Consider the following 13,242-nt stretch of genomic DNA (forward strand, 5'->3'; position numbering starts at 1 on the left):
TCTCAAAGCTGCTGCCTTTGCTGCATCCGCGGAGCTCTGCTGCCCCCAGCACAGCTCCAGTGTGTTGCGCTGGAGGGTCAGGCTAGCATCAGTGCGGGATGGGAGTGGCAGCGTTAGCCAGCTCCGCTGATTGCAAAGAGGAGAGGAGTAAAGGCGGGGCGGGGGAGAGGAGAAAGCACGTGGTCAGAGGAATTCAGCAGAAGGTTGGAAGTAGCCCTGTGGCTGCAGAGCCTAGCAGGGATGTTGAATACCTCACAGCTGAGCTAGCATGGCCTGTTTCAGGATTTATTATCTAAGCCACTCTGCAATCACACTGGGCTGAAACTTACGAGAGCAGGGTTGGCAAGGTGGCTGCATTGTGAAAATGATTTAGATCCGTAGAAGGTGAGAGGCCCCCAAAACGCTCCTCTTATCCATGGGCTGCTCAGCTTGCGTTAGCCACGCTCTGCCCTGGAACGACTTGGACTGTGGAGGGTGTTTGTGCTCCCCTCGCGAGTGCTGAGCCATCTGTACGAAGCTCTCTTACTAGCTTGTCCCATGCCCCAGGCCTGGGAACTCCGATCTTAATGCTTCCCCAGCTGGAAGGTGCCCACCCAGGGGTACTGGACCGTTAGCCATTTGTGCACTTCATGGGGATTGCTCTGTTAGCTTCCATTAGTCCAGTCTCCTCCAGCCTCTTGCTGCAGAGCGGCAAGGGGGCAGAGCCTGCACTGCTACTGCCTGTTCTGTGGCTTTAGAGAACTTCTGTTCTTTGGGGCTCCGCTTCCAGCCCCTTTTCACCTGCACTGATGCCGTTTAAGGGAAATCTCCATCACATCCCTGGCTGTATTCTGAGTCTGAACGGCTGGGTGCTGCGTTACGTAGCTGCTGCTTTATGGGCCTGATTCCCATTTACACTGAAGCTCCTTTACACCACTTTGGCACTGTAAAACGGGCCTTATGGTTGGTAGAAGTGATTTTGTGACCACTTTAAGGCCTATTGCTGCTGCCAGAAAGGGGCCTTGAGATCTTGGTACAACTGAGAATCGGTCCCTTGTGCCCACTGGAATTGCTAACACCTGTCTAGCCCCAGGTGCTGGCTTTCTGAGCACTGACTGTATATCCAGCATGCAGCCCAGGAGTTTAGACTCCCAGCTCTGGTGGGTAACGTGCTGCATATGGCGGCCCCGTGGAGAGATAGAGAGGTGCCGTATATCTCATGCTGTCTCAAGGAATGACGCTCTGTAAAGACACAAACTAAATAAAGAAATGTGTCTCCAATAGAGAAACCTCCCCCTTGGTTTTAGTCCCTTCCTCCTCTCTCGGGCCACATCCTCTGGCCAGGAAAACACAGCCTCTGCTATAGGCAAAGCTTTAGCCTCCAAGGCTTTCAGTCCTAACCCGCAGCTCCTGTCTGTCTTTGCTCCCAGGATCTGCCTCCTGGTTGTGTCTTCGTCATATCTGGCATTCCGGATCTTCCGTCTGGAGCAGCAACTCTGCTCTCTGAATCGGGACTACCTCTCACGCGGGCACCGGAGGTAGGGGAGTGCTCAGCTCTGGGACCCTTGGGTTACAAATAGGGGGTCCACAGGGCCATTTTTGTACAGACTTTGTTTTTGGGCAGTGCCTAAACAATAAAATCAAGGGCCCTGCTTATGGGCTGTGGACAGTAAAGATCCTATTGTGCATTACAGAATAGATGCAGTGTCCTGCCCACATCCCATATATCCCCCTGCCCACAACCTCCCTCTCTGGTGCGTCGTCAGCATGACAGTTGCCTTCCACCTGAAGCTGGTGGCATTTCCGCAGTGCTCTCTGTGGACCATCTGTAATGCACTTGGGCTCCTTCCCACCGTGCAGAGGTCACTTTATTCATTGCACGTCCATGTGGAAGTGCACCTGTGGTTTGTGCAGCGAGGCATCTGACTTCAGCTCCGCAGAATGGATTTTATTTCAAGGGACCCAGGGAAGGTCCCATTGCTGTCGCTGGGACTGGTTCTTTGGCAGTGGGACAGTTCTGAGGAGCAGCGGCTGCTGCTTCCCAGCCAAGGGAGCCAGTGAGAGGCATTCTTGCCATTGGCCTGAGGCTAGCACCAACCTCTGGGCTGGGTGCTGTTCCCAGCATTGGCAGGGAAACAAACGTGAGCAACCTTCTCACCCAGATCCAGCATATCTAATTACTCCTCAGGGCATTCTGTGCCAAAAAGTTATAAATTCTGCACACAATATTTTAAAATTCTGCAAGTTTTATTTGTCAATAAACAAATGCAGAGCTCCAGCATGGCAGTGGGGAGCACAGGCCACTGGCTGCACAGAGGTGGGAGATCACCCTGCAGCCTCCCCACCCCTGGGACACAGAGTCAGTGGTGAGGCTGCACCCAACCCTGACACAGCACAAGGCCTGGGCCTGCCCCAGAAACACTCTTGGGCCCTGCCCCTCTGCGCCAGGCACACCAGGTGTAAGGCAGGCAGGCTCATCCAGGCAGGATCCAAGTGTGAAGGGGCTCAGTATGGGTGGGATCCAGGTGTGGGGTGAGTCTGTGTGCAGGCAGCTCAGTGGGGGGGGGGGTCCCAGATGTGGGGGGATCTGGATGCACACAGACTCATTTGGGGGGGGGGTTCCAGGTGCAGGGGCAATGAGACTGCAGGGTGAAAGTGGTTGGGGCTCAGTGGAGGGGTCTGAGTGTGGGGGTCTCAGCAAGGAGGTCTGGGTGCTGGGGGTTTGGGGCTTGGTGGGGTGAGGGTCTGGGTGCAGCTAGTTGGGGGTCAGTGGCATGGGGATCTGGATGTGGTAGCTCAGGTTGGTGCAGGAGGGTGGGGGCTTATCAGGGTGTGGGGTTGAGTCCAGGGAGCTCAGTGGGGGATGGTCTGGGTGGAGGTCCTGAGGCAGGGGGTCTGGGTGCAGGGTGCTCCAGATGCAGGGGTTGAGGTTTAATGGGGTGGGGTTCAGGTATGGAGGACTAGGGGGTTTCTGGGTGAGGCTTGGCAGTGGTGTCTAAGTATGGGAGATCCGGATGCATGGGGGTTGGTTGGATGCAGGAGCAGCTCCCAGTACAGTGACCCCTCCCCCTGCAGCTGAGGCGCAATGGGGGCAGGACACAGGGGAGGATGCTGAGTTTCCTGCAGCTGGGGGCGGTTTCTGGGGGTGGGGTCTGACATAGCCCTAGCCATTCCCTGTAGGGGAAGAGGAAATCCCATCCTCTCCTGCCTCCAGCCCAGCTGGGATTAGCAGCTGATCCCAGCTTAGGGTAGGAGCCACTGGCTGCGGTGTCCCCAGCCCTGCAATGATGTACCTCTCTGGCGGCTGCTTCAGGTGCCTGAAACAATGTACCTGTGCAGCTAGGGAGTGGCACTTGACTGCTCTTGCAGCTTCCCTTTGCTTCTCCATCAGAAAGTCATTTTTCTGCTGGGAAGCAAAGAAATCTGTGGGGGACATGAATTCTGCACAAGTGCAGTGGTGCAAAATTCCCCCAGGAGTAGTATCTGGTGCTGCTTCCCCTGGTAGCATGAGACCAAGCACTGAAGAGCAGTCAGACTTGCACTGGCAGGAGATGCTGGATGGGTGAGAAGTAGATGGGTCATTCCCCCTGTAGCGCTCATGATTGTGGTCAGATATAGCATCGCTCCAAGTGCCTGTGTCATGCCTGCCCTCTCTTGTCCTCCAGCACAACACTAGTGGATCAGCATCTCCCTGGCTATGGGAGAACATTTCTAGTGCAGTTACAACACGTCCCTGCTGTTTGCTCCAGCGGACCCGTCAGGACTACCTTACGGTCTGATCTTCCTGCAGTGACTCCAGCGGGAGCAGGACCTGACCTGTAGTTTCCATGACTCCAGATCAGCGTCCTGGCAGCATAGAGTCAGTGGCGGAGTGCTGGACGGGGACCTGCTGCAGTGCAGGGAAATGGCACCTGTGGATTGCCCCCTACAGGATGTGATAGGTCTTTTAAGAGAGAGGATCAGCCCCCCATCACCCCTTCCTCGCACAATGCCAGGAATAAGTTCCTTGGGCGGTCTGGAGTGAAGGCAGGGCCCCGTATGGGGTTGCTTGCCTTCATCTTCCTCTGTGTGTCTGTTTGCAGGTGACTGTCGCCCTGGAGCTGTGGCTCACAATGGACCTTGACAGGAAAATAGCACTTTGTGTACAGATCTCCAGGGAGTCCTGCTGGTGAGCGTGGCTGCAATATCGAGAGAGTCTGAGCCAAGGATTGCTCAGTCTTTTATTCTGCGTTATTTCTGGCTCGCAACGCCTCCCTTTGCAATGGCAAACCCCCATGTCCCTCCCTCCCTTGGCCTGTTGCGCTGTGGGATTGGACTGGAGCCCAGCAGGCCATCCATGCAGTCACTTCTTCCAAACGACAGCCACCCGTTTGTACCAAACCCGCTCCCAAGCCTTGACTGTTTATCAGAGCCTTGGGTGCAGCTTCATTGGACAGCGGCTCGAGCTGCATCTGCAGTCGGATTCTGAGCAAGTAAGAACAGTTAGTAGCTTGATGGTCCAGGAATCGCCTCTGTTGAGCATAGAAGGTGCTGCGCCCTTGATCAGCACAATTAGGACCAAATACTGTTGTTTTCCTACCAGCAGAGACTCCTGCTCAAGCAGGGACAGACTGTCCGTATAACCCTAGCTGCTGCCAGCAGGACTCCCCTTCTTTTCATTTGGCGAGAGCCCGGTGCTAGTGAAGCTACATGTTCTTCCAGGGGCCTTGGCTTTGGCCTAGACGCACGGTCCCCAGAGCCGCGTCCCCACGGTAGCAGGAGACTCTAGCGCTATGACACCAGCATTGGGCCATCGTCGCATCCATCGAACGGTGGCACACCAGACTACAGGTGACTGGGCTGTTCTGGTGGGACACCGCTGGGCCAACTCCTATGATGACTCAGTGTTCAAGTTACCATCATTTTTATTCCTAATTCTGCTTTGTTTTCTTTTTCAAGGACAACCGTGGATCTCAGTAAGTGAGAAGCCCCGGAAGCAGAGACTGACCCTCCCTACGGAGCTCAGGATTGGGGACACAGCTGAGGCATGTTCTGTTCTCCCAGAACACACCTCCCACACTCAGCTAGTTCTCCTCAGGACGGATTTCCTCTTGCCCTTTGGGGTTTCCACATTACCCTTCCACACTGGGCCTTGGCCTAGCCGGGTCCTGAAATGCATCTCTGCTTAGGTGCCAGTGTTCATACGCGGGCAATAGTTCAGTTACAGTAGTTGTCATAACAACTTTCAGTGTAAAAGTTACAGCTCCAGCGAAATGCCAGACAGGAGTTAGTGCTCCTGGCCCGATACCTGCTGAAGTCAGGTTCTTTAGGTGGCAATAGCAGACTGTTAGTCACGGGGATTCTTGTGCAACTCTCATCCCCTGTGAGGCTAGTGTGCGCAGCATAGATCATGTTTAACTGCCCCATGTCCCTTCCAAAACGTACCCCGGTCCCTGTGCCAGCGTTCCTTCAGGGCAGAAGAGAGGTGAAAATAAAGGGATGAGGTGGCTCCCTAACCCCAAAGCCCAGCCCCACCCAGCGCTGTGCAGAGTACATGCCATGCTGTAATAATGCACTCTGCCGCGCTGGGCAATCCAGAGAAAGGGCAGCCCGCCTGTCCGCAAGCGGATGCAAAGCAAGGCCGACCTGCACTGGGTAGGGTTCGGCAGTGGGGAGATGAACAGGCTAGAATAAGACCCCCTCATTTGGCTCCTTGAGGAGGCCAGAGGAAAAGTTTTGAGCAAGATTCAGGAGGGCTGTTTGAAAGGCATCTGCACTTTACAGGCAATACGGAATTTGGCCAGCAACCAGCAGTGCTGAATCCGAACTTGGAGTGACAGTTGTCTGATGGCGGTGCCAGGCACACTATGCTCTCCACACGGGGCTCCTCAGCACCCCAAGTTTCTAACCACAGGAGAAGGCTGTATGGGAGCACCCCCAAAGGAGAGTTGAGAGCTGGGCCTGGTCTGTAGTAGGATGTAGCCCTGCTGCGATCAGGAGCCAGCGAACACCTTAGATGGAGCAGGAGGAATAGCTGTGTCTGTGTTCCCCTGGAAGCTCTGTGTCGTCAATATCTAAATGAAACTTCCAGTGCTCTTTGGCCTGACGCAGCGCCGTCCCTGGGGAGTGTGGGGACTGAGCAGAAACCCTGCTGCGCATGGGGGACAATGGAGCTGAGGGGGATGGGATGGGAGTCATGAGTGCAATGCTGGAAGAGGCTGAGCTCATGAATATTCAAAAGCCTGCCTGGGCTGATGCATATTAAGAGTCCAGCCTGCTTAGCGTTCTAGAAGCACCTCTCACACAGCCACTGTAACCGTGCACTTTAGGACCCTGATCCAAAGTCAGTGGAAAGATTCGCATTGGGTCCAGCAGGCTTTGGATCAGCCCCTCATTCCCCTCACACTAAATAAAGCTGTCTCTGTGTGTGAAGCGCTTTGGGATCACATGGAGCGAAAGGTGGGAGACAGACACAATACGGTGCAAGCAGCACCAGGATGCGGCACTCCCCTCACACCAGCAAGCAGCTCGTGTAACTCTGGCGTCAGGGTGCCCGGGACTCCCTCAGTGAGTCGTTCCAGAAGGGATGTGCCCAGCAGTTGTGCGTAGGCTGCTGGAGAGTGGCCGTGCTGCCGGCAATACTCACCAATCCCCTCTTCTCCGGTGTGTGTGTGTGCATCAGGCATCCGGTCTTTGGGTTGATTGTGTTTGAAAGCGCTGCTAAAACAAAGTGCCACGTCACCTGTGAGCTGTGCAGGGAGCTGTGTCCTGCCTTCGCTCTCCTCCCCTCTCCCCCCACTTCCCATCCTGCCCCGGCAGCCAATCTTACAGAGGAGAGGAACACAGCTAGCAAGGAGGGCGTGAGGACTGGCCGGAGCGCAACAAAGTGCCAGGAAATGCTGCTTTATGCCCGGGATCATTTCTGGGGGGTATGGTCTGACTCACTCTCTTGCACAAATGACAACTCAGCTTTTCGGAGTACGAATCTCTTTCAGTGTTTAACAAAGAAACCTCCAGTGACGTTAACCCACGCTCCTGGGGATGAGGTCCCAGCGAGCGGTGGGGAGTGGGCTCGCTTTGCAGATAGCACTCTGCTCCTCCATCGCTGGAACTTTTTGCCTGCGGATTGGCCATCACAGTTGTTCTTGCACATTTGCCTGGCTCAGGACTGCTCCCGGCTTTCACCCCATCCCCTATAAACACTGACATCGGGACCCCTGCAGCTGGCGGAGGTGCACATTGACCATGTTAGCCACAGCTCTTGAAATGCGTCGATAGTACTGGCAGCTTCCTGACAGCAGCAGGATGCCTGGGGGAGAGACAGGGCTGCAGTGGATGTAGCCGTGTCTGCTGTGTTGCATGGTGCCATGAGGGAGGAGAACTGTGATGCGGACTCCTGCTTCAAAGCACAGCGCTTGCAGAGCGGTGAAGGGGGCTTTGCAGGCGGCGGCAGGACTTGCAGAAAAAGAACGACATGCTCCATGGCCTAACCTCTGTGTGTCTGGGCTGAGCTCATTCAACTGCCATTAACCTCACAACTGCTGCAGGGTCAGCAGCTGCTTCTGCTCCATTGCCATCAGCTCCAGGGCTAAGCAGGGCTCCCGCAGCAGGATTCGAACACTCCCCTCTGGAGGGGTAGGACCATATGACGAGCTTATTGAAGACTTGGGATCTGTTTGAGTAGCATGCTCGTCCCAAGGCCTTTGTTAGGGGTGGGCAGTGCAGTGCAGAACTAGGGGTGCCATCATGTGTTCCTGTCACGGCTAGCTGGGGGCTAGCGTGATGGGTGGGGCTGGGACTCCACTCGTCACTGCGCAGAGAGAGGTTTCCAAGCACTAGCATTTGGAGGTAACTGAGGATTTGGGATCTCTCCTGATCCCCCTCCCATTGCAGCTGTTTTCCACTGAAAGCACCGATAATGTAGTATCCGATATAGGTTTTTATACCCCACTCCTCACCATAGTCTGTGGGCACCTTCCAGTTGGGCATTAAGCAATGTGACTATGCATCTGTCCCGTGTTTGTTCTCCTATCCTCGTCCCAGAGGGAGCGGCACGTGCAGGGGAGTGTCTTGTTTTGGTAGGGGTGTTTTTAATCTTATTTTTATTAAATAAAGTCACCATTGCAGAATGGACATCAAAGAAACGCACCTTGCACTTGGAGCAGAGAGTGGCGAGGTTTGTGGTAGCCCTTTGTCCCTGGCTGGGGGAGTTCATTGCACAGGCTCAGACTGCAAAGATGACCTTTACTCTTGTTATGGTTCCATTGTGACAGAGGAGCAAAGTTGTCAACCAAGGTCTTCATCCCAGAGCTTAAATGGTCTTTTAGATACCCTGGCACAGTCCGTGGAATGTTTTGAAGATAAGGACTCAGCCTTGAACTTGAGTGGAAATGCTAGGGGAGCCAGGGTAGAGAGGAGAGGAAAGGTGCTCGCAGCAGCTGTGGTGCTGAGATGTGCTGCAGTGTTCTGTACTTGTCGGAGTTCCCTAAGCACTGCAGGTTTCATGCCCAGGTGTATTGCATTGCTGCAGGCCAGCTGAGCGGTGACGAAGGGGTGAATAACTGAGGCCAGGACTGATGGGATGGTGTGTCCTAGCCAGCCGGAGGTGGTGGAAAGCGTTACAACCATTGTGACATGCGAGCTTGTTGTCCAGTGAGGAATCCAGGAGTACTCCTAAGTCGATGGACTGAAATTGACCAATTGTGGGTGTGAACTTCAGCCAAAGGAGACTCCACCATGGCTGAAAACTCTTCAAAATACATTCCCCCACCCTCCAGCATCACCTCTCTTTTTCTTGGGTTTAGCATCAACCAGCTGTTCTTCATCCATGAGCTGATTTCATCAAAGCATTGGGTCATCTTGGTGGTAGGCGTGTGGTCGTATGTACTGAACAATAGGTAGAGCTGTGTGCCATTGGCATATTGTTGGCACTTGAGTCCATGTCATCCGAGCAGTAGGATATAGATGCCAAAAGGGACCAGTGAGGGAATTGATCCTTGTGAAAACCCAAAGTGAGGAGTCTAGTGATAGAGGTGCAGTTGCCCATTTCTGCTCTTTGGGTGTGTTTGTACAGGAAGGACTCAGGCCATTTTACCTCATTACCCTGGACTACTGTCCTCTCTTTCAGGCCAGACAGCATATCTCATGGTCATCTGTGTTGAACACTGTAGAGAGGCCCAGGAGGAGGAGAATGGCTTTCTGCCCACTGACAGCAGGAGATCACCCATCAGTGCCACTAGGCCAGTTTCATTTCCGTGTCCTGGCCTGAATCCACATTGTGCAAGGTCTAGAATGTTAACTTCAGTTAGACGATCTTGTAATTTGGCCTTTTGCTAGCTTCTCTGCGAGCTCAGGAACAGGAGGTTTGACACTGGGCTGGGACTGAACTAAATTCAGACTGGAGACTTTTCTAGCTGCAATTTAGCCTTCAGTTGTCATCCAATCATTCCATTTTTTACTTTTGGCATTCATTTATTTTACTTTTCTAGGTGCAATTTTTTGTCCTTCTCCCCTCCAGTCTTGTTGTCACTAAAATGGAGAACTCTAAGCTGGGATGCCAGAGCTATTCCAGCAGGAGAACAGGACTTTATTTCCTCTTTTTACATCCCTTTCTGCAACCCGCTCCAGTATACCTCTGAATGCCACATGCTAGCTGCCAGTCACAAGTTTGCTCAGATCCTCTGGGAGATGGGATGTGAGCACACAATCCTTTAGAATTTTATAACGGTATTTATTATCTTTAAAGAGCCGGGAAATGTATCCCAAGGCAATAACCCAGAGATGAGCAAATATTAAAGCTCTCAGTGATGAGCCAGTAACTTCCCAAGACCTCATCTTCCTGAGCTGGGATGCAAGGAGGAGAATAGGGACCATCCCATGAGCTATGTGATTGGGAGACGAGAGAGCTCTGCTGGGGCCCTTTGAACAGTCCTCATAGCTGCATGTTCACGCCCTATCTCCTAGTGACTGGCTTGCACACTCAAGTAGCTAGTCTCTGAGGGTGTCTCTACACTGCAATTAATCCACAGCTGCCCTGTGACTCAGGCTTTGGGGCTGTTTAATTGTGGTGTAGATGTCCAGGCTCATGCTGCAGCCTGAGGGTCCAAGAGCCTGGGCTGCACCCTGAGCCTGAAGGTCTACATGGCAATTAAACAGGCCTGCAGCTGAGCCTCAGGAGCCCAAGTTGGCAGGCACAGGTCAGCTGCAGGTGTCGAATGGCAGTGTGGACACACCCTGAAAGGCTCAGCAGGCGGATCAGCCATTGTGTGGGGCAGCAATAGCTTTGTAGTGGATAAATAGGGTGTGGGCACTGAGGTGTTCACAGTGTGTGCGCTGGCTAACCGATTCTGCCACTTGCTTTAGCTTTGCACCAAGCAGCCGTTCTTCGCCCCTTTTCAGACTTGCTGAACCTGATCCTGTTTTGATGTCTACCCATTGCCGATGTTAAACACTCTGGTTAGTGAAGGACCCGTGCAAATTGGCCAGGTGCAATAGTAGGTGGGTTTGCCATCCTCTGACGCACAAGGAATCTTGGCTGCTCGTGGAGACAGGATACTGGACTCTGATCTAATCCTGTGTCCCTAAGGAAGCTCTTGGTCCTGCTGTTGCCCTCTGTGTCTTGGGTGTTTTGTTTTGGGGAGGAGGAGAATGTTTGCAAATGTTTCACACTAGTGAAATGAGTGTCCCTGATCTGCCATGATGCACTTCTTACCCTGAGTTGCGTCCTCTAACCAGCAGCTGCAAGGCATTGCAGACATAAGAGCAGCCTGGTTTCTGTAAGCTCCCAGATAGATCACAGTGAAATCACTCAAACAGGCATTTTACCTGCCTCCACCACCTGAGACTGGCCCTCTCCCACTGAAGTATTAATGTCAATGAGTGCAGCAGCAGGCAGTCAGACGGGCTGTAACCTCAGCCAAGGAGGAAATGCCCTTTAGCACTGCCAGCGTGGTCAGGCTGAAGTGAAAGTGACAAGACCTGGGGTAGGAATGGCCCAGTAGATGTCACAATCTTGTAGCATGGGGGAGGATTCCATTCAGACACACCATTCTCCCTCCTAGGAGGCTGGGGACAAAGGCTGGACCCACTCTTGGTCCTTGTGGCCAAAGGAAGGGGAGGAGCCAGGGCGGAGCTAATGATGCAGTCATGAAGCTCCTTTTGAGGAGCTGGGATCTGTCCCTGGTCTGGAGCCACATCTTGCTGCGCCAGTCACTTGTACAGTATTTTTGTGAGTCACGTGCAATCTCGGTGCGATTTTTACCCTTACTCTTCACTCCAGCCTGCCCGAGGAGTGTGTGCTGACGCAGCACCACAGCTGGGAACTCTAAGTACTGATGCATCAATGACTGGGGAAGGCAGCTGAAGTCGGTGCATGCACAGCCCAGCCTTGCTGCTTCTATCTTTATCTCTTTTGTAATCCAGAAGTCTTTATATAGATCCATGAATGGTTCATGTCCTTTCTGCCCCCACTCTCAGTTGTATAACTACACCTGTTGGCCAGCGGGTGACATCTGGGGCATAGATGCTGTCTTGCTGTAGCCTGTGAACATATTTTAAATAAAAACCAACATTTTCTAATGTGCCAGTGTCTGAGAAGTGGTTACTGTCTTTCTGCACATGGAGAACCCAAGCAGGGGAAAATACGTAGAAGCAAATCTGAGTTTCGCTGCCCTATTGTCTCATACTGTCATCCTGTAGGTTACAAACCAAGCAGGGCATGGGCAAAGCATGGATGGGAAGTCTCAAGGAAGACGCCGACATGGCAGGGAGTGGTGATGGTGGCTCAGTGAGTAGGGCCCTTCTTGCTCTGGGTCTGTACTGAACCACGGCTGGGCTGCTGCAGGAGGCCCTGGCCATTCATTACTGGAAGCCCTGCAGTGCTCATGTCTCATGGGTCGTGCCTGGGATCCTAGCTGCTACGGTGATGCCGATAATAACAATTAGCTCCCAGCGTAGCAGGCAGCACGGCTGGGGCCAGGGGCCCGGAACACACGAGTTCCAGTCCTGGCTCAGTCAGTGCTGTGCTGTGTGTCCAGTAGGCGTAGAGCCGGCAGTGTAGCTGGCCACTGTATCTCCCTCACTGCACCCCTGGGCTGATGGAGGAGGGGGTGGCTGCCACTGCGATCCTGAGCTTGGCTGGAGCACCTGGGAACTGCAACTGGTGGTTGATTCTTGGCTTCTTCTACCCCCTAGGCTACCCTCTCTTTTGGGCTGCCTGGACGTGAGCTAGGGTAGCCAACCTTGCCAGAGACTTCCCCAGGCTCAGGCAGAGCCAGAAGATCACCGGGGCTCCCACCATCCAGTAGGGAAGAAGGCAAAGGAGCAGAGCTCCTGTACTACAGCTGGTGGCTGCGGGGGAGCTGCTGAGCAGCAGCGGGGAAGAGAAGCAGCTGCTGGGAGTGCTCCTGGCTCACGTCCTGGGGCTGCAGTGGAGGTGGCAGCATCCCCTTCCTGGCTGCCAGGCCTGATTCTTCTGGTTAAGAACAACAGGTCACAGCTCAGGGACACATAGTCATAATCAACTGCACGTTTTCTTCTTAGCACGGTTGGCCAGACAGCCCCAGGCCGGGGCCGGAGAGGTGGTATGGCTATGGTGCTTTGGCTCTATAAATCCTCGCCCTTAATGGGAGGAGGTACAGGCGTGAGGGAACATTCATTGGAAGGAATGCAGCGTCCAGGCTCTGAGCGCAGAACCACCCTCCCATTGATAAGGAAAGGAAACTAGCTTATTTCTTGTAATGCAGACAAGAAAGGAAGTGTTTGTCGAATGCCTGGGAGATTTGCTGGTTAGCCATTGGCTTCTCCCCTGGTGCCATGATACTGAATAGCCCATGAAAGCTTATGCCCAAATAAATTTCTTAGTCTCTAAGGTGCCACAAGGACTTCTCATTGTTTTTGCTGATACAGACTAACACGGCTATCACTCTGAAACCAGTAGCTGAATAATAGCTGGGATGAGAGCAGAGGCAGGTTTGCAGGCAGTGAGGATGGGAACTCCCACAGTGTGGGGTGTAGTCTTTTATTTTAGTTCAAGTGTATTTCGTAATGGTGTGTTACACCACAGTGGGTTCGGCTCTGGTGGCTACTGGCTCAAGCTCAGTGGAGTGAAAGTCACCTCTGCTACTTGTTCCAGATCTAGAGCCTCAATGATCACATGAAGACCAGACAGTCACAAGAACAATGTCTAATATCCTTTATCAAGTTTATTAAAGTTACCAACAAAGTTATGATTATCCACGCATAGATAAATCCTACACATAATTATAGCAATCATAATACTCTCAT

The 13,242-nt window shown here is 53.2% G+C and overlaps 1 protein-coding gene across 4 annotated transcripts in view; it reads left to right on the plus strand.

Moving 5' to 3' along the window:
• Window positions 1-11,539, plus strand: part of GRAMD2A (GRAM domain containing 2A) — an 81,735-nt gene extending 70,196 nt beyond the window's left edge. For 2 of the 4 annotated variants that reach the window (XR_012161218.2, XR_012161219.2), the window contains 3 exons: window positions 1,410-1,517; window positions 4,062-4,809; window positions 4,918-11,539. Coding sequence is in view for 1 of the 4 variants with exons in the window: in XM_073363163.2 (XP_073219264.1) it covers window positions 1,410-1,521 (112 nt within the window). In the remaining 3 variants the exon portion in view is untranslated. Of the gene's footprint in view, window positions 1-1,409; window positions 1,522-4,061; window positions 4,810-4,917 lie in introns of those variants that run through there. The other 2 variants (XR_012161220.2, XM_073363163.2) reach the window with 2 other exon arrangements.
• The last annotated feature ends 1,703 nt before the right edge of the window (window positions 11,540-13,242 follow it).

Source organism: Lepidochelys kempii, chromosome 10 (assembly GCF_965140285.1).
Source record: "Lepidochelys kempii isolate rLepKem1 chromosome 10, rLepKem1.hap1, whole genome shotgun sequence".
Classification (NCBI taxonomy): Eukaryota; Metazoa; Chordata; order Testudines; family Cheloniidae; genus Lepidochelys; species Lepidochelys kempii.